At 40.9% G+C, this 23,011-nt stretch overlaps 1 protein-coding gene across 1 annotated transcript; it reads right to left on the reverse strand.

Annotated features, from left to right (window-relative positions):
• Nucleotides 1-12,004: 12,004 nt before the first annotated feature.
• Nucleotides 12,005-15,673, reverse strand: LOC147443488 (pentatricopeptide repeat-containing protein At4g18520, chloroplastic-like). Its single transcript, XM_086526301.1, has one exon. The coding sequence runs from the start codon at nt 15,437-15,439 to the stop codon at nt 12,659-12,661; it is 2,781 nt and encodes a 926-aa protein (XP_086382427.1). The 5' UTR covers nt 15,440-15,673; the 3' UTR covers nt 12,005-12,658.
• Between the last annotated feature and the right edge of the window lie 7,338 nt (nt 15,674-23,011).

Here is a 23,011-nt window from a genome sequence, read left to right on the forward strand (position 1 = left end):
TATATATAATGCACGGGAGAAAAAACCTCCTAAAGAGGGAAAAAATGCCCCAGCAGTCCTAGTGTTTTCACACACATCACTACCACATGTATAACTAACACTTCAATTCCATGTACTTAAAGACAACCCTAGTTTGAGCAGCATCAAAGATAGCAGATACACTTTCCTCAAATTTTACCTTAAGTGTGGAAAATAAATCCTCTATGAATCTCTCCTTCTTTAAAAAGTATGGACCATCCTCGGGGTTAGCAATATTCCTTACACATATAGCCCAAAGACATAGAAACTCATGCTGGTAGATGTAGTAGTCATCTAGTTATGTCTTGTCATAGTTTTTTGGTGTTTTTGGGTTTGAAAAATATTGCTTGAAATGATCCAAAACCTCCCTATATCTCTCTCTAACTTCCTCAAATAGAGAGTAAAGTCAAGTACTAGCATCCTTCCTCAAAACTACCTCAAACATTTCTAAGCATTCCCCATCTCCTATCACCCATTTTATGTGGCAAGCCATTTTGAAATTTTCTTGAAATAACTTAGTATCCTTGCAAGGCTCTCCGAAAAAGAGAGGATATCCTAACATTTGGTATTAGGCCTCCATTGAAACAATTTCAAAGTGACATTAGGGGAGGTTTGACGTCTTATTTTTTCCTTTAATTTTTGGGAATATGCCATGAGGGCCAATGGAACGGAGGCTTCTATTATGGAACTTTTTGATTTTTCTTTGAATGGAAAGGCCATAAATTTTACAAATGAACTCCAAATTGTGCAAAGTTTGACGTGTTTGAAAGCTCTTTAAGAGATCTTTAATTATAGCTATCCATATCTCCTTTTTTACAACAAAGTGATGACTAGGAAAGTTCTTATAGGGCTAAAACATGACCTTAAAATTCCTCTAATGCAGCATGTTTCTTTCTTTTCTTTCTTAAAAAGAATTATACAATAATGTTTGCTAAATTGCAATCTATTCTAAAACAAAATTAAGATATGCACATCAAATGATCTATGATAGTCAACAAGAGATAGGATGATAGGATTTGGTGATGCAAGAATTTCTCCTACCCTTTGGACATCAAATATGAACACCATACGTTGTTGAAAATGGATCTTTCTACTAATTGTAATGTTTATTTAATGTGTGGAGTGAAATGGAAGGAGAAAATCTCTATTTCTATACCATTATCCATGGTCTATGCATGACCTCATGCTTAAAATAGAAGAAAAATTATTTGCACTAAAGGATTTAGTGCAATAATTTCTCCTACCCTTTGGACACCAAACATGAACACCATACATTGTTGAAAATGGATCTTTTTACTAATTGTAATGTTTATTCTAATGTGTGGAGTGAAATGGAAGGAGTACACACCACCTACAATGAGAGTTTGTACAAGGATTTAGCTTCAATTTTAATGATTGAGATGGATGTATAAATAGCTTGGAGGAGAGTTAAGAAACAATGATTAATATATCTTGATGATGTTGCAATCTACACATTATCTTAGGGTTACGGGAGCACTCTCACCATACAAGCCTCTTTTAATGTGTTCCTAAGAAACAACAAACACAAGATCTCTTGAGTCACATACAAGCAAATGCTACAAAAGAACCACAAAATGAGAATGCTTCACCTTAAACCAAACGAGATGAGGTTGCCAAGTGTGAATTTAAGAGACTCAATGTCAGAACGAGGGTAGGACCAGTCACGGCCAAGGGCCAGGATGGACATGGGAGTCAAGGGGGTCCCTATATTTAGCAGTCCAAGGGCCTATATAGGGCATGGCTTGGTGGAGATTAGCATGTTCAGTCCCCATGTCCTTTCACTGGTATCAGAGCTAGGGGAGAAGGAGCCATGGAGGAGGGGGGAAGGTTGCATGAAGCATGCAGCGTCTCTCTCTCTCTCTCTCTCTCTCTCTCTCTCTCTCTCTCTCTCTCTCTCTCTCTCTCTCTCTCTCTCTCTCTCTCTCTCTCTCTGTCTCTCTCTCTCTCGCAATCGAAGCATAAGGCATGGCCTCCCTCTGTCCGAAGCAACCCTCTCTCTCTCTCTCTCGGGTCGTGGACAAGCCCTCGAGCAAGGGGGAAACTGTGGAGACTGTGGGAAGGCGCCTTAAGGAGGAGAAGGAGGGGAGCAGGTCAAGTCCATAGATCACAAGTCATGGGACACCGCCCCTGCAGGGCCGAAGCTGGAGAAGAAGACCGTGTGACGGCAGGCTTAAACGGGGGTGGATCGGGGTCGACCTGCGAGAAAATATCCATGGCCGGGCTCGTTGGGAGCGCAATGAATTAAGGAGGAGATTTTGTTGAAGACACGCTCAGCTTGGAGTAGCACAGCCGAGTGGAGATCTCCCTTCGTCACCGGCGCAGTCATCCATCGCTGCTGCAGCAGAAAAAGAAAACAAAGTTTTTTCTTTTTAATTTTTTTCTTCTTTTTTTCCCTACCCAACTAAGGGCTTTGGCCCATGGTGCATAGTAGCCTCCGTTTGGGTTGTGAGAACTCATATGCACGGCATGCAGCTAGCAAGGTCTCCCTTCGGAGTTCGCAGGCAACAACCAAGGACCCACAAGCAAGATCAACTTTGAGCTACCATGCGAAAAGTTTTTATCACTCCCGGCTCGATCACCTTCGCTCATCCCAAGTTCAACACATGACTGATGAAGCACGGCTTTGATTACACCATATTCCCACTAAGCTTGACAGTTTTCTACGAGAACGGCAATAAGGTAACCTCTTTAAGAGGTTTTATCAGTTGATTACTCTCATAATTATGTAAGGAGGCAAAGTTTCCTAGTAGTAATGATGAGTCAGGCTATGACTCGTATTGCAAACAATGAGCAAGGCTCCGTACAAGAGTGCTAATGAGCACGACTTGTGTAATCCAATGTTGTGTTACTGTTTTCCTCCTATTTGCAGTTTCTATCTACAACTCTATGTAAAAGCAAGGCTTTTTAGAACTCCCGCTCTAGGGATGCACGACCATTCAAAAGCATGCCTCACCTGTTGGATTGCTAGCACTCTAGATAACGGAAAGCAAATATGCACTCGGGTCAGGCAAAGCCTCTGCTTTGTAAACTCAAGGTACTTGGCAAGGCCGATTATTAATTCCTATTTCAAGACGTTGGTCAAAACTGCTTGGATCAGACTCCAAGGCAATTGTCTGCCATCGATGCAACAACAAGATTTGTTGCTCGTTTTGGGTCATCCACAACAGAGGAGCACGGCTTCATAGCTTAGATTGGCCATTCACTTTCTTGGCAATAACATGGCTTTCAGGAGCATGGCTCTATATCTATATGCATTGAGTGTAAGGTCACTTCCATGCCTCTCCAGCTTGCTAAATTGCGGGCGAACTCACCTGTCTTTTTCACTATTGAGCAATCGCATGATTCTTAATAAGATGTATTTAGGCAAGGAAATTTTTATCTGCCAGCTCGATGAGGAAGCAAAGCTTCAGGTTAAGACATATCGCATAGCACTTTTCAAAGTTATTACACCAAACCATAAAGGCGTGTGTGGGACATCCGAAAACTCTCAAATTCTTCGTATATCTAACTATGAGTCAGAGTCGAGCGTACTACCATACACCTGCCCACAAGTAGGCACCAAGAGTGCTTGGGAAGACTCCATAAGAAGCAACTGTATAAAGCAAAGTCCTTTGCCTGTCTTCATGAGAAGCATGGCTTCTCTTCTGTGCCAAGATATTATCGATTGACTTCATATCAATGATAATGGCACACATATTTGGCACTATGTGGATATAAGTTCGTAGTTTACGCAACAACACTGTGATGTATCCATGCCAGTTTCATCGTGCAAGGCACGTACACCAAGGGCTTACATGGTTGAGACTGTCATTGAAGCCAAGGGCTTACTATTCTATTTTTTGCTATGTCTGCACGGCGTACTAGTCAGTTGGACGTATGCCACTCCATCCTTGTATACGCTTTCGCTCTAATACTAAATACTCTGTCAAGGACAGACTGAGGATGGATTGTTTAATATGATTGTTGGTTGCTATCAACACACACCAACACTAACAGGAACCTAAATCAAGGACTTATTGTACGGACAAAGTGCCAATGCTAAGTCGTCCTAAATCACGACCCCTGCATGGTAGGTGGGTCGCAATAAGTTTTTTGTTTTTCGATTACCTCTCTCAATGTGAGAGTCATACCAAAAAACTGTGGAATGCTTATCCAATAAGCTGCAATTTAGGCATAAGATGTGTAAGAGCACATAGCTTGGGTACACACTCTAAAACCTTAAGGAAAGTTCCTCAACCCAGCATGCTCTTGTTCTCTTTCTGTCTCCCTCTTTAAGGGAATAATGAAAATCTTCTAAGAAGTTTTTGATACATGTTTTGTTTGGGAGTCAACATGAGCCAAGGTGCTCTAACTCTCAGCTAGAAATTGGCCACAATGCCATTCACATTAGTTTTCATCGGTTTATCAATTGAACACTAATTGTCGTAATAGCTAGGAGCCACACACAAGCTGGCTAAGAGCCATTGTCAGATTTGGGGTAGGACCCAACTATTGGCATTCCTTGGGTGATTTTTCTTATGATTGAATAGATCTGCCCAGTGGAGTACACATCAAATATATCGACGTTAATGGACGAGCAAGAGTCTTGTCATTTCAGAGGATTAGGGTGTCATTTTTGCACTATATGTTTCTAGTGCGATGCTCAAGTTGAGTTTTTGATACTCTTGCACTTATATCAGCTGATCTATACCATGGAGTCTAGAGGCAGCAAACAATTGAGACAGCATGGCTGTTGATACGAGCTAGGCATCTTCCTTGTATGGATTTCTTGCTCTCTCAATAGCACTACGAGTGTCTATGGCATCACAGTTTGGGGGTACGACCCAGTGGGTGCTTATTAAATCACCCCATACGCATTGAGGATCACAGTTTGATCTATTCTTGTTATACTTTCAAGGAAATAATTCCATAATCTACCACGCGGTAGTGGAAAAATTCAACTTTTCAAGTTGATTCTCAGCATTCTGTACACTGTTAACTAGGTTCGTTATCGTTACCTGCTAGTTGAGCAGTTTCTACAAAGGGTCTTACCAAGGGGTTTGACTACGTAGATTCTACCCAACGGGTTTGGCTTGCGAAGGCAACACCCAGGGTTTCTAGTGCAATGTTGCTTAGTTTTTCACAGGTGGGAGACGTACTCCTGTACATTTAAATACGAGTAACTGAACTTTCAGTTCAATCCCCAAGGCCATGCCAAGGGCATGTCAAAATGCGTATTTTGGGCCGTAGTGTCCAATGTACATTATGCTGTTATGAATTCATTTGTAGGATTAGATTTGGCACATGTTGTCACATGGGATACAACATGGTCTAGGGACTCAAGGAGTTCGGTTTAGACAGTGTGGAGCAATGAATGAGGGTCCCTCTCACTCTTGTCGCAGAGTGTTTAGAGTTACCTCCACACACAAGTACATCTTGTACTTGAAGGATGTTCTTTTTTCAGACATCCTTAGTTGAGACATATTCCACATGTGGCAAATATGAGTCTCTGGGACTGACACTGGTGCCCCTTATTTCAAATATGTGTCACGACAAAGTCCCTAGGTACTGGTCACATCTGCTTTCTAGACCATTTTCAGCACGACGTATCAGGAGCAATTTCAGTGGCCAAAAATTGTCGGATACTTAGAATGACTTGTTCAGCTACAAGTATTGCTAAACAACCTTATAGATAGTTGTTTATACATATAGCAAGGCTATAAGTTGTTAATGAAAAAGTTTCATTGTCTGTACTAAGAAATGATCAATGTTTCACATTCTATTGTGATTCAAACATTTCAGCAAGGCTTGCAAGAGATTGCAACTGAAAGTACTTACTTTCTTCTCAGAACTATTTACATTCCTTTTTAATGTGTGCTAGGCGCATCACATTTGCCATAAGTATTGGCAAGGATCACCATGGATATACACGTTGAGATCTGTTTCTTGCTAAATGCATGCACACTAGGTGTTATGGGCCCTAGTGTTTAGCAAAGTCTGATTTGGAACGGCATGCATATTCCTCAGGTTGTTGCTTATGAAGCATTTTGCACTCTATGTGCACTATCTCTATGAGATTACTTTTGGGTCTACTAATCACCAATAGAGATCATGGCTCGGTTTGGGTGTTTGTGGATTTTTCAAGTTAACCACAACGGTTATTCCGGACATTGTTGATTCCTCAACAATGTTATACGCTATTGTGATTCCCCGTTTACCAGTCGTCTGGGAAGACTTTTTGTAGACCGTGGAGGAAACACACCTCAGTACTGTCAGTATCCAAGGGGATGGGCAGATTACAAAGTGTAACCTTGGGCTAAAAGGATATGCAAAGTGCGTACATTAGCACCAAGCAATCCAATTAATAAGCATTTATTGCTCTTCTTGGAGTTTACTTACTATTAGTTAACGCATGTTGCGACTAGGTAGTCTCTTCATGTATAAGTCAGGTTCTCAACCTTGAACACTCGTTAGGGTGGGGTTGTTTACTGATGATGAAAATTGGGAACAAGTCAAGGACTTAAACTTGGCTGATGAGTTATGTCAGCAAGTTACTTTCATGGAAAGTGACAAGAGGTACTCTTTTTGGTACATCTTTGTTGTGATAAACTCATTTACCATGCTCATGAGCGTTCTAAATGGAGTCTACACACCATGTTTGGATAGGAACCGGTACCATCATATGGTTACAAATGGACAACAATGTAGAACATCAAGATGTTACTCTTGGTTTCATTGAACCTCCTACTGACCCGGATTCTGCTCAAATGAACCGTTGGATCCATAAGGGATGTTACGGTAGAAGACATTAGTTTTCTTATGAAGCTACCATCACTTCTGTTTTCGCGGACAAAAACGCTTCTCCAAGGGGGGAGTAATGTCAGGACAAGGGTAGGACCAGTCACGGCCAAGGGCCAGGATGGACATGCAGTCAAGGGGGTCCCTATATTTAGCAGGCCAAGGGCCTATATAGGGCATGGTTGGGTGGAGATTAGCATGTTCAGTCCCCATGCCCTTTCACTCAAGAGAGAGTTTTGGACCACAGGTACACCCAAATTATTGATTCAATTGACCTGCAAGAGTAAGTAATGCAAGAGTAAGTACAACCTTGATTGGAAGTTATGAATCACTCACTTCCTTGCAATGTGTTAGCAAATTGACTGTACAAACGTCCACTTGACCAAACATGTAGTCGGACACCATCTTTGTACTCATTTTTTCGAGCTAGTGTAGTGATACTCTGTGTAAATATTAATTTCAGAGTAGCAAGTCGATTCCTTGAGTTATAATTCTGTCATGATATTTGTAAAGGTCCATGTAAGCCAGCCACTGGCTATTTAGAAAGCCTAGTTATAAATGTCAATAACCTTAATGGGAAAGAGAGGCTTATCTTGGAAAAGAAGAGAGCTTTGTTGGACTTCTGCTCAAGCTATGAAGATGCTCCAACTTGTAATCAACTTTATTAATGATTGGGTAATCTGTTTTTTATTCTGAAACTGGCATTGAGTTTCTCTCTCTTTGCTCTTTTATTCAAGTGTAAACATTGTCAGTTTTGTTGTGGTTCACGACTACTCATTTGTGAGACTTAATTACAAATTTGAGTGCTTAAATCACTGTTTTTTAACGTTTTGACCATATGAGAGTGTTCTTAGATCATAGGGCGATTCCTAATATGTTCTGTTGTAATTTTCAAAAAAAATTTCATGATGGATCACAATTTTGGTACCTTGTCGGATTGCAACCAGACTTGGTAAGATAGTGCATCTAGGTGTCCCATACCTCCTCCTAAAGTTTCGTTGCATTTCAAGTCTGTTCGAGTGCCGAAATGGCGTGATGACCTTGAGCTGTGAGAAAGGACATAAGCAGATTTTTCTAATCATTGAGTGGTGGTTTTCTTGTTAAGTTGGTGTGTTTTTTGTTGGGTATCCAAGCCCTTTGCAGTAATGTCTTAGCCCATGGGAATATGGTCTTGTGGCATGCAAGTAACATTAGTGACTAGTGGAGTTTGCATGAGTAAAGGTGTGGTTGATATCACCTTTTAAAAACTATGTAAAGACTTCTTGAATCGAATCATGTGGAGTAGCGTGTTCTGTGTTTTTTCAAGCAGAGTCGATCTCTCTCTTTCTCTCTCCCTCTCTCTGCTGTAGCACACCATGCCACCATAGCCCAAGACACATCACATGGTATCAGAGCTTTGGCCCAAACCTCGGCTCTCGACTCAGCCTCACAGGTATGGCCGCTTGCAAAAGGGGAAACCAGTGTGACGACCTGCAGCATACCAAGCACAAACACTATCAACAAGAGCGCCCTGGCCTGAGCAGCATTTCTCGACACCTCAGCTTCTCCTAATTCGACCTCTACAGGCTACACAGACCGAGTTCTCAACAGCGCTGTCTACAGACGGTTTTTTTTTTTTTTGCCATTCTTGCTTTTTTTCACACTATTATCAAACAGTGGCCACCTTATTTGGTCTTAGGCCGTCAGTCAAGAGGGTCTTCACACCCTGTCATTTGTGCTCTGTGCTCGTAAGTGACTTTGAAGGTTTATGTTCAAGCTGAAGCTGTTGCAAATGGGCTATTGAATGAAGTTCAATCTCACTGCCGGTTCTTCTTGGTTATTTTATGCTACGGATCCACTGATGTGTTAAAAGGTAATTCAAAATTCCATTAACAAAGATCGACGATCATTCTTCACAAGCATAACAAACACGACCAAGCTATTCTTTGCATATTGAATATGGCATCAAAAGTCGACAAGTTCAATGGATCCGGCTTCCACACTTGGCATATCAAAGTTAAAGGCTATTTGATGCGCAAAAACCCATGGAACGTGGTCAAGCCTCTCGCAGCCAACGAATCTGGCACATCCGTTGCAGTTACAATGGCATTATCTGTTGAGCTACAGAGGAAAGACAAACAAGCTTTTGGTATCATTCTAACTTCCTTAGAAGACAATTTTATTCATTATTTGGACGATGTTGATTCTTCAAGTGCTGCCTGGATAGAGTTAGAGAAGCTTTTCGGTGCCAAAGCTAAGTATTCCAAAATGAGTTTAAAAATGGAATTATATTCCATCCGTATGCGTGAAGTTGAAAATATTGCAGCCTTAGCTAATAGACTGAAGAGCATCAAAACACGTTGAAGCCCCTGTGCCAGATGAATACCTTATAGCCGTTAATCTGAATAGTCTCCCTGCAGAATTTTGTCAAATTGTCACTATTTTGAAGGAGAAGGAACCTCTACCTTCTTTGGATGGTATTGTTAACTCATTGCAGGAAGAAGAGAAGCGAGTACCATGAATCAGCTCTTTCATACCAACTGCATATGTAGCCCGTGGTTGCAATTCAACTACCAATTCCACCAGGTCTACTACCAGCACTAGACCTTATGCTACATGTGGACGCAGCAATCATCATACCAAGGATTGTTTCTACAAAAATCCTTGCACCCATTTTGGAAAGACTAATCATCCGTCGGACAAATGCTTTAAGAAGAACAAGCGACAGATTAATATGGTTGAAGGTGATGAAGACGATGTAGCACCAATGCTTCTTGTATAAACTGATGTCCTATAGTTTGTTTTGAGTCTGTCTTTATGTTTCCGTTATGTCAGTTATTTTTCAATAATTGTATGGGTTATAGACACTGCCATAAAATAAAATGGTGTTTGGACGAGTTCTGGTATGTCTCACACTGATGGTTGTTTGAGGGAAGTACACACACACCTATGCTATAGTCAAGGGGGGGACTTCTACATATGGTTTCAGGTGAATGAACTCTGCCATGGTCTATCTATCTCGAGTCCATTGTCAATGGTTTGGGCTTGACGGGGGGGGGGATTGGGTATCCAAGCCCTTTGCAATAATGTCTTAGCCCATGGGAATATGGTCTTGTGGCATGCAGGTAACATTAGTGACTAGTGGAGTTTGCATGAGTAAAGGTGTGGTTGATATCACCTTTTAAAAACTATGTAAAGACTTCTTTAATCAAATCATGTGGAGTAGCGTGTTGTGTGTTTTTTCAAGAAGAGTCGATCTCTCTCTTTCTCTCTCGCTCTCTCTGTTGTAGCACACCATGCCACCATAGCCCAAGACCCATCATTTTCTTGTTAGATTCACTTCTTGAGATTGACAAACTCAAAGAGTCTCCGTGCCCCATCCAAGTCACTTCCCTAAGTATTGGCATCCTAGCTATGCTACAAACGTCTGTTGTGGTGGACCCGCTAACATTGGTGTCGTTGCCGGGGATAAAGATCCTTAAATGGTAGTGACCTATTGCGTATTTATGGCTTTTTTTTTGAAGATTTGTATTTTCATTCCATTTACACCTTTGCAGGCAAAGTAGCTAGACGTCGGTTTTAGTGCTTGGTAGAGTTTAGAAGTCAAAAAATTATTAGATCTATTATCGAGAGGTAAAGAGGGTTTTGAGTGAGATAGCCAAAAGCATTTCATCCTTCAATTTTCTCATTACTTTCATAGTGTTGTACTATTTTTTGTTTCTACTTTATTTCGTACCGTTATGTTTGTTCTTGTTTCATGTTTCATTTCAGTAATTAGAAGTAGGGTAAGTAGAAACTACCCCGATCAAGTTTGGGCTAGAAAATTGAGGAAAAAAAAGAGTGAAATCCACATTTTGGTCGAATTAACCATAACTCTCAAAAACTAAAAATTTGATGGTAGAGATTTAAAAAGTGATCAAAATTCAAAAAATTGTAGATCAAGGACATTAACACTCTCTACAAGTAATCTGGAAAGTCTGGCCAAATTTTGTGGAGAAACATGGATCGCGATCCGTGACCCACAGAGATCATTTTTGTAGAAAAGTGATCAGTGACATTGTGCATCATTCGGATATTTCTCTGATCAAGTTTTCTTGAAAGAAAAACTTAAAAATCACATCAAAATTAGCTTATCGGGCAAAAATAGTAAAATAGGTATTTTATACATAAAATTTGGGATTCTTAACTTTTTGGGATTTATATCAAGAAAGAAGTGAAAAATTGACATCCAAAAAGTGCATGCGTACTACTGACCAAATTTTATGTTCAGATGTGGTGGAACATGGATCGCGATCCATGTCCTCTTGACCATCTGGAGCTTAGATTTGACCAGTAGGTAGCTGATAACTAGTGAAACAACTTTTCCAAAAGAGACCATAGTAAAAAATTACAAAAATTTGATCAAAACACCAAAATTCTGTCAAACAGCAAAGCAGACACCAAATTTTGCTTTTGGTTGCATAACAGTGATTCAAATTCAAAAAGATTTAGGGAAGAGTGTTACTATAATATGAACATTAAGTTGACCACATTTCATGTCAAAATGAGGTCAAACATGGATCGCGATCCATGTACTTCATTATGATCTTTGGTGGAAAATAGTAGGTAACTGATACCATTTTGAATAACTTTCCCAAAAGGTACTATAGCAAAAAAGTTGAAAAAAGTGATCAAAAAAGCCAAAAATGTAACATTCGCAAAACAGTCACAACAGATTGTAGAATTCACTTCACTTTTGGTTGGGCAAAACTGATCCAAATTCAAAAATTCGTGAATGAACAGGTTACAAAGATCATAAGCTATCAGCACACTAAAGATGCCCCTAAGAAACTTTTGGATAGAAACCTTAAAAGTCTATAGCAAAGACCATTATGAATAAAAGTTCCCAAAGAAGCATTGTCAAAAAAGTTCAAAAAGTGAGTCAAAAAAGGTAAAAAACAATTTAAGGTGAAAATCTTAAAATTGACCTAAGGATTGACTTTTGCTTGATGTGAAGTCATCAAAATCACACAAAAACCATATAGCTAACATCAGAAGACCAAGAGCAAGTTGTGTGTCAAGTTTCATCACCTTCTGACACAAAGGTACATGGATCGCAATCCATGCCTCCCTATCACAAAATGATACCAAGCTTACATTATATCTATAGCAAATCGCAAAGAGCTTAGTGGTCTTTTCAAAATTGAATTTGGATATCGAAAACCAAGTAGAAAGCCCAAAACTATCAAGCATTTTTACAAAGTGCAAGACAATGACTTAATTTTCAATCTAGAGGTCCATTTTCAAAAATTTCTTCACACACAATCATAGCACATTGACGCTTTGAGAAGTAGCATTTTTTTCCCACCCTTGAAACATTAAGATGAATGATCACCATGTTAAGGAGAGATTCTCTACTAGTTATTAGATTGGCATATTATCTCGACTATCTTCACAAATTCCTTTACCTCATCAGAAGTTCAACATTTTTGCCAATTGGGTTTGCGTCCATGGCTTAACACTTCCTTATACATGCATGCCAATGCATGTGAATCATCTCTCTTGAGAGATATTCAGTAAAATATCATGCAAACATGCACGACATGACATTTGTTTTCTTTAGTAGATTTTTTAAGTGCATCAAAAAACTATGTATACTTTGATAGTAGGCAATATACACTTTAAAATGGGCCCTTCAGCTGCTACTTCCCAAGCTATGTGCATGCATTCCCAGAACCGAAATCCCAACAATTTACAGCATTTTTAACTTTGCTTTGAAACTTTAATCATTTCATGTAAAAGGAGGGTCCTGTTAAAAAGTGTGTACATAGATACATGTGCTAGCAAAAGTTTCCAAGCATGAACTCACAAAAAATCATAAATCTCAGCTCTTGAGTGTGGGTACCATTAAGAAAGCTGATGCACCCTCAACACCAAATAAAGCCTGTTCTGATCCCCAATGTCTAACAGCATCCCAAACAGTATTCCATACCACATTATCAAGAGAGAAGGGCATTTTCATAATCATTGCTACTGCCTTTTCCAGTAGGCCTGCACGCCCAAGGATGCATACAACACAAGTGTAATGTTTGAGACCAGGAACCAAGCCGTAGTCTTTACTCATAGCTTCAAACAAAAAGAGACACTCAAACAACAGACCTTTGCCACTGCATGCATGTAAAACAATGACAAGGGTAACCAGATCAGGATCAACACCTTCCCCTAGCATTCTAGAAAAAGTCTTGAGAACGCCTTCACTCTTTCCAGCCACTGCATACCCAGTCATTAATGCATTCCAAGAGACAACATCTCGTTCTGTAATCCTGTCAAAAACATCTTGTGCTTTGGCAAGCAATCCCATTTTTGCATATGTGCCGACCACAGTGTTCGCAATGTCCACAGTATCAGTTAAGCCCTGTCGTTCAAGATCTGCAAAAATTTCTTGAGCCTTCAATTCCGCTCCTATGATGGCACAGGCTTTCAAGCTGCAGACAAAGGTGGCGGCACTTGGGGAGATACCCTCTAGCTGCATCTCTTCCAAGCACGTTAGGGCTTCCTCACCACGCATTTGTTCAACATAACTTGCAATGAGCACCGTCCATGAAACCACGTCATGAAAAAAAAACCTATTAAACAATTTCTGAGTTACAGCAAACAAGCCACATTTAGCGTACATATTGATCAAAGTGTTCCCTATGGTAGGATCTTTCTCCAGCATCCCTTGTCTCTCTAACTCAGAATGTATTTTCTGGCCCTCTACTTTGGCACCTATGCTTCCACAAGCTTTTAAACTGCAAAGAATAGCTACAGCATCTGGTATAAACTCACTATCCTGCTGCTCCACAATCTGATTAAGTATTTCCTCACTTTGTCCATATTCAGTGTAACCTACCAATAGTGATGTCTTTGAAACTACATCATGAACACAAAGGTTACTGTAAATCTCTTGAGCCATCGCAAACAAGCCACATTTGGCATACATATTGATTAAGGTGTTACCTAGCATATGGTCCCACTCCACAAGTCCTTGCCTTTCAAGCTCAGCATGAATTTGCCAGCCAGTGCCTATGGCATGAATGTCGGCACAAGCTTTTAAAGACAACATATATGTCACATTATCTGGAGAGACACCCTTAAACTGCATTTCCTTGAGGCAATCAAGTGCTTCTTTACCATAGCCACGCTCTGCATACCCTGCAATCAATGCGTTCCAAGCAGCTACATTTCTCACTTGAAGCTTTTCACAGGTTCTATGTGCCACAGTAAGCAAGCCACATCGAGCATACATGTCAACCACGATGTTTCCGACAAAAAAATTCTCTTCCAGCAATCCTAACTTCTCGATTTCGATATGTAAATGCAGACCTTTCTCTGCAGCCCTAATACTGCCACATGCTTTCAAGCAACAAATTAATGAAACATCATTGGGAAAGAAACCATCAAGTTGCATTTGTTCCAAACAAGTGAGTGCTTCCTTGCCAAGCCCATGGTCAGCGTAACCAGCAATCAACGTGGTCCATGAGACTACGTCTTTAGTTGAAAGACTATCAAAAACTTGGCATGCTAAGGTAAGCCAACCACATTTCGCATATATGTCTATCAAGCTATTGCGAACAGCAAGGTCTCTCATTAACAGTCCATGTCTTGCAATCTCAGCATGTACAGTCCTTCCCTCGTCTATGTCTCCCAAGATACTGCAGGCCTTCAGGGCACAAACAAAAGTAACTGCATCAGGACGGATACCTTCAAGTTGCATCTGTTTGAAACACCCAAGTGCTTCCTTGCCATATCCAAAGTCTGTATACCCTGTGATAAGTATGTTCCACAAGACTACATTTCGGGAAGGCAGTCTCTCAAAGAATTGTTGTGCCATGGAAAGAAATTCACACTTGGTATACATGTCAAGCAAAGCCATGCTAACAACAATGTCTCTATGCAATAATCCCCGCCTTTCAATCTCACAATGTAACTCCTGGCCTTTGTCTATCGCTCCTATACAGCCGCAAGCTTTTAAACTGCATATAAAGGTGACAGCATTTGGGAGGACACCACCCACTTGCATCTTTTCAAAATACTCAAGCGCTTTCTCACCATGCCCATGTTCTGCATATCCTGTAATGAGAGCGGTCCAAGAGACCACATTTTTCTTTACAAGCTTGTCAAACACTTCTTGTGCTTTACCAATCAATCCACATTTACCATACATAACAAGTAGTGCACTGCCAACATGAATGTTGTGGTCTGATAAATTCAACCTATCAACAACAGAGTGTACCTCAAGACCTACAGTCACATTCTTTAGCTTTGCACAAGCTTTTAAAACAGCTACAATAGCGTGCGCACTTGGGTGAGCAAGGTCTATATCAGAACCATTTTGATGATACAATTCCAGAGCATCTTGTGGTCTTTCACAATTAACATAGGCGAATATCAATGAGCTCCAGGATCTTTCCTTCCTGCACAAAAGCCTGTCAAAAACCCATCGTGCATCTTTCACTAAGGCCCAATGCGCCAAGCTTGTGACAAGTTCATTGCCTAACAATGAGGCTCCTTCAAGCCCACATTTGGCGACATAGATATGCAGCCGCAAGGTGAGTGCTTGGCTTCGTGATCTGCACTGCTGCAAGATGCTTGCTAATTCTTCCACAGAAGGTTTAGGCAACATGCTACGAACAGGGAACTCTCAAACCCCTTTCTTTTTCCTCTTTCTTTTCTTCGTCTTCTTCTGGGGCTTTTGGATTTTGCAGTGTGTCCTCATCCCCCTCTCTCCCATGAAAGCTGATGAACACATTCCGCCCTGGGAGCGACGCTGTTCCATAGTGGAGCCGCTCGGGAATGCTCTCTCTTTTATACTCGCTCACGTGGCGGCACTTTTAGTGGTTACGAACCAATGCAAGGGCCATGGGATCAACCATGCGGCGTGCTCCACTATGCATTTCGAGCGGGAAACGAGCCTTGGAACTAAGTGACACCTACATTTAATGTGAGGTCCTCACCTCACCGTCTTAGACAGCGATTCTGATGGTAAACTTGATGGCCACTAGATCTACAGTGAAAGCAAACAAAGTGGTTTATGGTTTATTTAGCGGACGATCTTTCATCTCATAAAGTGAGTCGAGTTTGAGCCTACTAGCATCGAGATTTAGTTTCACCCCGCAGGGAAAGCGTGATTAACTTATCTATCGATCTTAAGACCCACCTTTCAAGAGGAGATAAATCTCGAGTACCTTTTTTCCCATGTTTCAGTGGCATGTACACTTGAGACTTCGCCGCTCTAGGGACAATGAGTAATACTAGTGTCGATTTAAACACTATGGGGACGGAAAGTTCCCGACTAATCGGGACCACCCTTCTCATAGGCCTTGGCAACTTGAGTCAAGCCCCCACTTTCCACCCCATACTAACACTTCCTTTTTGTTATCTAATCACTACCACACATGGTTGTTTAACACATAAGTTCATTGATTAGTTTCCGATTCACAAGTTCCTTAATGCGGCCCTTCAACCAGTATTGCAAAGCGGCACCAAAACAGTAATTCTAGTAAAAATTCTACTCAAAATTATTCATTAAAATTCCAATGTTCTCGAGGTACAACATCCCCCCTCCAGCGAGAGTTTACTCCTCCCGTTGTCGCCTAGCTGCCTATACATTTAGGTATGTCCACCGCATAGAAAGCACGACATGGACATTCCCACCACATAGAAAGCAAGACGTGGGTTCCTACCGCTTAACCAGCAAGACGTGGGTATCCACCGCTTAACCAGCAGACGTGGATTCAAGAGCCCTTAACCAAGAACTCTGTCCCCTGTGATCAGTAGGGGGTTCGGACTAGTATCAACATTGGAAATAGAATGAACATGTCGAGCTAAATTTTTCCTAGCATACATTCTTTCCTATTTCAAACAGTATATCCATCAACCATTCTTTCCTACTTAGACTTTAATATACAATTGAATTCAAATGCCGAGGTTTCCGTCGGATTTCTCCAACATGTTTAGGGATATGTTCTTTCCTAACTTATCGTATGCAATGTTAAATTAAACGACTTGAATAAAAATGTGACCTACCTCCTCCATTTCCTCGTCATTGGCCCCTGAGATGGCCGGTACTTGGTAGTCCATGGGAGCTTTTTCTTTCCCATTCACATTGCTTGTTCCGCCTTGCGGTCGTGGGAACCACCGAAGCGAGTTCTCTTTATCGGGGCCATTTTATACTCACTACTTAATTGACAAACTTGGAGACAAGAACTAATGTCCGAGAGTACCATAACAATCAAGATGACAGATTAGAATCACTGAACAATTCATTCTATACGAAGGGTTAGATCTCCTTCAAGACATACTATTTTATGGATAGTACCTTACTTGCCCTGTGGGAATTGGCTCTAAAGTTAATTACTTGGCCTATGTAATTAGGAATTTTAGAATTTTACTAATTAAATTACTAGAGGGGTGAATTAGACATGCTCAATCACCTTCCTAATGTAAGTAGATACAGAAATACCGTATGCATAGGTGAGAAGAAAATTCCTTTCCTAGTGGATTGTTAACGGATTAATTTCCCTTAATTACTTCCTAACAGATTGAATCTAATTTAGCTACTCAAATATTGTGTGGTAATAGGATGAAAATGACCAATTCCACATCATTACCGGCTTGACAATTATTTACTATGATGACTAGCGGGAGATTTCTTCTTACTAATCAAGCATTAATCTATGATTAAGAGAGATTAATTGCTTGCATAATTAACAATTGGATGATGATTAGGTAATAGACTAATGATATGAAGAATTAGAGAGCAGCTATTGAGAAATATAGCTATGATTAAGAAGAATAGTTGCGAGATTAAGAGAATGGTGGAGATATTTGCAGCAAAACATAAATTAAATCGATATTACCGTGATTAGGGGCTGAAATCCACTCGAATTTCTAATCCAATGGAGTTCTCAAGACGAGAATCGGGCAGCACTTCCCTCCTTTGCTTCTTCTCCAAAAAATATGTGTGCCGGCAGCACCTCCCCAAGGTGTGTATAAGTGTGTGTGTGTGTGTGTGTGTACTGAGTGGGTGTGTGAGCATGTGTGTGTGTGTGTATGTGTGTGTGTGTGTGTGAGCACACTCTTAAATAGGCCTCTCCATGATGAAAATTGAACCTAGCTGCTATAAGCATTTGATGAGCACTCACTTCATGAATGGCAAGTCTAGTTACATGCCTACCAAGTGTCCAGTTAGCTAGTCTAACTGACTCTCACACTCACTCTCAAACTTGGAAACTCTCCCACAACTCCCAAAAGAACAAAGGGCGTCCCCTAGCTGCTAAAGCAGGCTCTGAGTGGCCTGGAACCTCTTCCCACATAACCTCGAGCCCCGGTGCCTCCCCGCACAACCTTAGGAAGATTTGGTTTTATGCTAAAACGGGCCATACGAGTCGGAATATAATGCCGTAAATTGCTATACTAAGCTCTAACTAAGGTGTATCTGTCCGAGTACCTACCATATTTAGTAGCCCTCGGGGTCCGAAAATGCATTTTTTTCAATTTCGAGGTACGGGTGCAGTTTTTCGAGAGAGTCAAAACTAGATGGGTCGGGTGACCAACTTACTTTTTTTGGAATTTTTTCACAAAAATTATTTTAATTCACTTTTAGAAGCTTTATAACATTCTAAACATCATGGCACCGACAGAATTTGGAAAGCTGCTAAAAATAGTAACTTTTTCCATTATGATTGTTTCATGGTACAATGGTGTTCTTTTAGCTCGGGGTCGGAATCCTTAAATCCTCTCCAACGTGAAAAATTTGAGATGTCCTCATCTCAAGAATACATCTGGGTAAATTTTATGCTAACTACTTAGGTACATATATCCCTTGTCGAAAGTAAAGTCATCCTTTGCTAATAGAATGGTCTTTAGCTTTATGCATCTTATTCTACTGAACTTTGATGAGATCCTGGTGCTTGAATTATTGCTCACTAGGATTAGTAGTTGCAGCATACAAAACTGCTCTCTCTTCAGCTTCGTCACCCACAGTTGGTTGTCTCACTGCGGCATTAGTGAAAGCTCCGCTTCCTTGTCCTATGTTTCCTCTTCCTCGGCCTCCTCTTCCGTTTGGTTGACTTTGCCTGTTGGACGTTCAGAGGTACATTATTAGCACCGGATGTTTGGGAAATCCTTTTTGGACATCGTCTTTTGTAATGTCCATACTCCTGGCACTCAAAGCATCTTATATTGGAAAACTCGGTAGCTGTCGTAGTAGCTACTACCGGACGATGGTCGTATGCAGGGTTGATTGGTTTGTTACTCCAGTTATCTGTCCTGGCCCTCTTTGGCAAATAGTATTGACTATCTTGGGTCGTCTTCTGAATCTCTTTAGCTAACGGTTTGGCCCTTAGCAAGGCGTCTTGCAGAGTTGCTGGCCTGAGAGCTTCTAGTCAATTGTTCAAGGGGTTGATGAGTCCTTGGCAGAACCGTGCTACTTGCTGTTCCAATGTCATCCTAGGAGCATATCTCCGAAGAGTGACAAACTTTGCATAATACTCTTCGACAGATGAAGTCAGCTGCCGAAGTGAAAAGAACTCGTTCATCTTCAAGGTTTTATAGGCGGGTGGTAAGTATCGCTCCATCACAGCATCCTTGATGTCTTTCCATGACTGGGAAGATCCCTTGATATCCAAGTCCTTGCAATGTTGTTTCCACCAGATCTTGGCATCGCCAGACAAGCGGAACATTGCAAGCATGGTTTGATTCACGGGTTAGGTTCTCACAGCTTCGAAATAGTCGTCCAGAGCCTCCATCCATACTTCCGCATCTCTCTCCACAGTAACCTTTCGCCTTTAAAGGTTGGAGGCTGAGCTTGCTTAAGGAGAAGCTTTTTCTCCTGAACGGCGGTATATAGCACAGTAGATGGTACCTATCCAATGGTATAAAACTCATTACTATAGCACTCTTCTCAAATGAACCTAGGCTTTTCCATACTCAAGAAAAATTTTAACTTTTTGGGCTTAACCAGCCTACTTAATCTGTACAACTATCACAAAGGATTTAACCATCCCACCATTAGTTTAAATTCCATTGAATACATCCAAAATTGTCCGATAAATAATGGTAAAAACTTTACTCCAGATCTTTGATCCATAGCTATAACTTTATGTGCATCAACAGGCTACCCGTCCGTAGCACTAGTCGCACAAACGACTTCTAAAAAAAACATCATGTGGACCCCACTGAATCCCAACAAGCTCAATGAGTAAAACTCTTTAACATCACTCAGGACACAATCCACTAGACAAATACAATGTCATTATTTTGGGAAACATCATGCTCAAGCTTTGAGTACGAGCTATCCTATTATCTCTTATTTTTTAAAATTTCAAACAACATCATTTTGCAGTTCGTAAACCTAGGCTCCGATACCAGATGTGAGGCCCCCACCCCGCCGTCTCAGACAACGGTTCTGATGGTAAACCTAGTGGCCACTAGATCTATAGTGGAAGCAAACAAAGTGATTTATGGTTCATCTAGCAAACGATCTCTCATCACAAAGTGAGTCGAGTTTGAGCCTACTAGCATTGAGATCTAGTTCCACCCCACAGGGGAAGCGTGATTAACTTATCTATCGATCCTAAGACCCACCATCCAAGAGGAGAGAAATCTCGAGTGCCTTTTTTCCCATGTTTTAGTGGCACGTACACTTGAGACTCCGCCGCTCTAGGGGCAATGAGTAATACTAGTGTCGATTTAAGCACTATGGCGACGGAGAATTCCCGACTAATCGGGACCACCCTTCTCATAGGCCTTGGCAACCTGATCCAAGCCCCCACTTTCCACCCCATACTAACACTTCCTTTTTGTTATCTAATCACTACCACACATGGTTGTTCAACACATAAGTTCATTGATTAGTTTCCGATTCACAAGTTCCTTAATACAACCCTTCAACCAGTATTGCAAAGCGGCACCAAGACAGTAATTCTAGTAAAAATTCTACTCAAACTTATTCATTAAAATTCCAATGTTCTGGAGGTACAACATCCCCCCTCCAACGAGAGTTTACTCCTCCCGTTGTCGCCTAGCTGCTTATACAACTAGGTATGTCCACCGCATAGAAAGCACGACATGGACATTCCCACCGCATAGAAAGCAAGTCGTGGGTTCCCACCGCTTAACCAGCAAGACGTGGGTATCCACCGCTTAACCAGCAGACGTGGATTCAAGAGCCCTTAACCAGGAACTCTGCCCCCTGTGATCAGTAGGGGGTTCGAAATAGTATCAACATTGGAAATAGAATGAACATGCCAAGCTAAATTTTCCCTAGCAGACATTCTTTCCTATTTCAAACGGTATATCCGTCAACCATTCTTTCCTACTTAGACTTTAATATACAATTGAATTCAAATGCCGAGGTTTCCGTTGGATTTCTCCAACATGTTTAGGGATATGTTCTTTCCTAACTTATCGTATGCAATGTTAATTAAATTAAACGACTTTAATAAAAATGTGACCTACCTCCTCCATTTCCTCGTCATTGGCCCCTGAGATGGCCGGTACTTGGTCGTCCATGGGAGCTTTTTCTTTCTCATTCACGTTGCTTGTTCCGCCTTGCGGTCGTGGGAACCAACGAAGCGAGTTCTCTTTACCGGGGCCATTTTATACTCACTACTTAATTGACAAACTTGGAGAAAAGAACTAATGTCCGAGAGTACCATAACAATCAAGATGACAGATTAGAATCACTGAACAATTCATTCTATACTAAGGGTTAGATCTCCTTCAAGACATACTATTTTATGGATAGTACCTTACTTTCCCTGTGGGAATTGGCTCTAAAGTTAATTACTTGGCCTAGGTAATTAGGAATTTCAAAATTTTACTAATTAAATTACTAGAGGGGTGAATTAGACATGCTCAATCACCTTCCTAATGTAAGTAGATACAGAAATACCGTATGCATAGGTGAGAGGAAAATTCCCTTCCTAGCGGATTAATGACGGATTAATTTCCCTTAATTACTTCCTAACAAATTGAGTCTAATTTAGCTACTCAAACATTGTGTGGTAATAGGATGAAAATGACCAATTCCACATCATTACCGGCTTGATAATTATTTACTATGATGACTAGCGGGAGATTTCTTCTTACTAATCAAGCATTAATCTATGATTAGGAGAGATTAATTGCTTCCATAATTAACAATTGAATGATGATCAGGTAATAGACTAATGATATGGAGAATTAGAGAGCAGCTATTGAGAAATATAGCTATGATTAAGCAGAATAGTTGCGAGATTAAGAGAATGGTGGAGAGATTTGCATCAAAACATAAATTAAATCGATATTACCGTGATTAGGGGCTGAAATCCACTTGAATTTATGATCCAATGGAGTTCTCAAGACGAGAATCGGGCAGCACTTCCCTCCTTTGATTCTTCTCCAAAAACTATGTGTGCCGGCAGCACCTCCCCAAGGTGTGTGTAAGTGTGTGTGTGTGTGTGTGTGTGTGTACTGAGTGGGTGTCTGAGCATGTGTGTGTGTTTGTGAGCACACTCTTAAATAGGCCTCTCCATGCTGAAAATCGAACCTAGTTGCTACAAGCATCTGAATGAGCACTAACTTCATGTATGGCAAGTCTAGTTACATGCCTACCAAGTGTTCAGTTAGCTAGTCTAACTGACTCTCACACTCACTCTCAAGCTTGGAAACTCTCCCACAACTCCCAAAAGAACAGAGGGCGCCCCCTAGTTGCTAAAGTAGGCTATGAGTGGCCTGGAACCTGTTCCCACACAGCCTCGAGCCCCAGTGCCTCCCCGCACAACCTTAGGAAATTTTGGTTTTAGGCTAAAACATGCCATACGAGTCGGAAATTAATGCCGTAAATTGCTATACTAAGCTCTAACTAAGGTGTATCTGTCCGAGTACCTGCCATATTTGGTAGCCCTCGGGGTCCGAAAATGCATTTTTTTCAATTTCGGGATACGGGTGCAGTTTTTCGAGAGAGTCAAAACTAGACAGGTCGAGTGACCAAAAACTTACTATTTTTGGAAATTTTCCACAAAAATTATTTTAATTCACTTTTGGAAGCTTTATAACATTCTAAACATCATGGCACCGACATAATTTGAAAAACTGCTAAAAATAGTAACTTTTTCCATTATGATTGTTTCATGGTACAATGGTGTTCTTTTAGCTCGGGGTCGGAGACCTTACATTTAACGCCCGGGGTGTGTGTGTGTGTGTGTGTGTG

This window comes from Adiantum capillus-veneris, chromosome 13 (assembly GCF_014529385.1).
Source record: "Adiantum capillus-veneris isolate H3 chromosome 13, ASM1452938v2, whole genome shotgun sequence".
Classification (NCBI taxonomy): domain Eukaryota; kingdom Viridiplantae; phylum Streptophyta; class Polypodiopsida; order Polypodiales; family Pteridaceae; genus Adiantum; species Adiantum capillus-veneris.

Excerpts from the sequence above, each read along its gene's own strand:
- LOC147443488 (XM_086526301.1), bottom strand. The coding sequence starts at position 15,439 with ATGTTGCCTAAACCTTCTGTGGAAGAATTAGCAAGCATCTTGCAGCAG.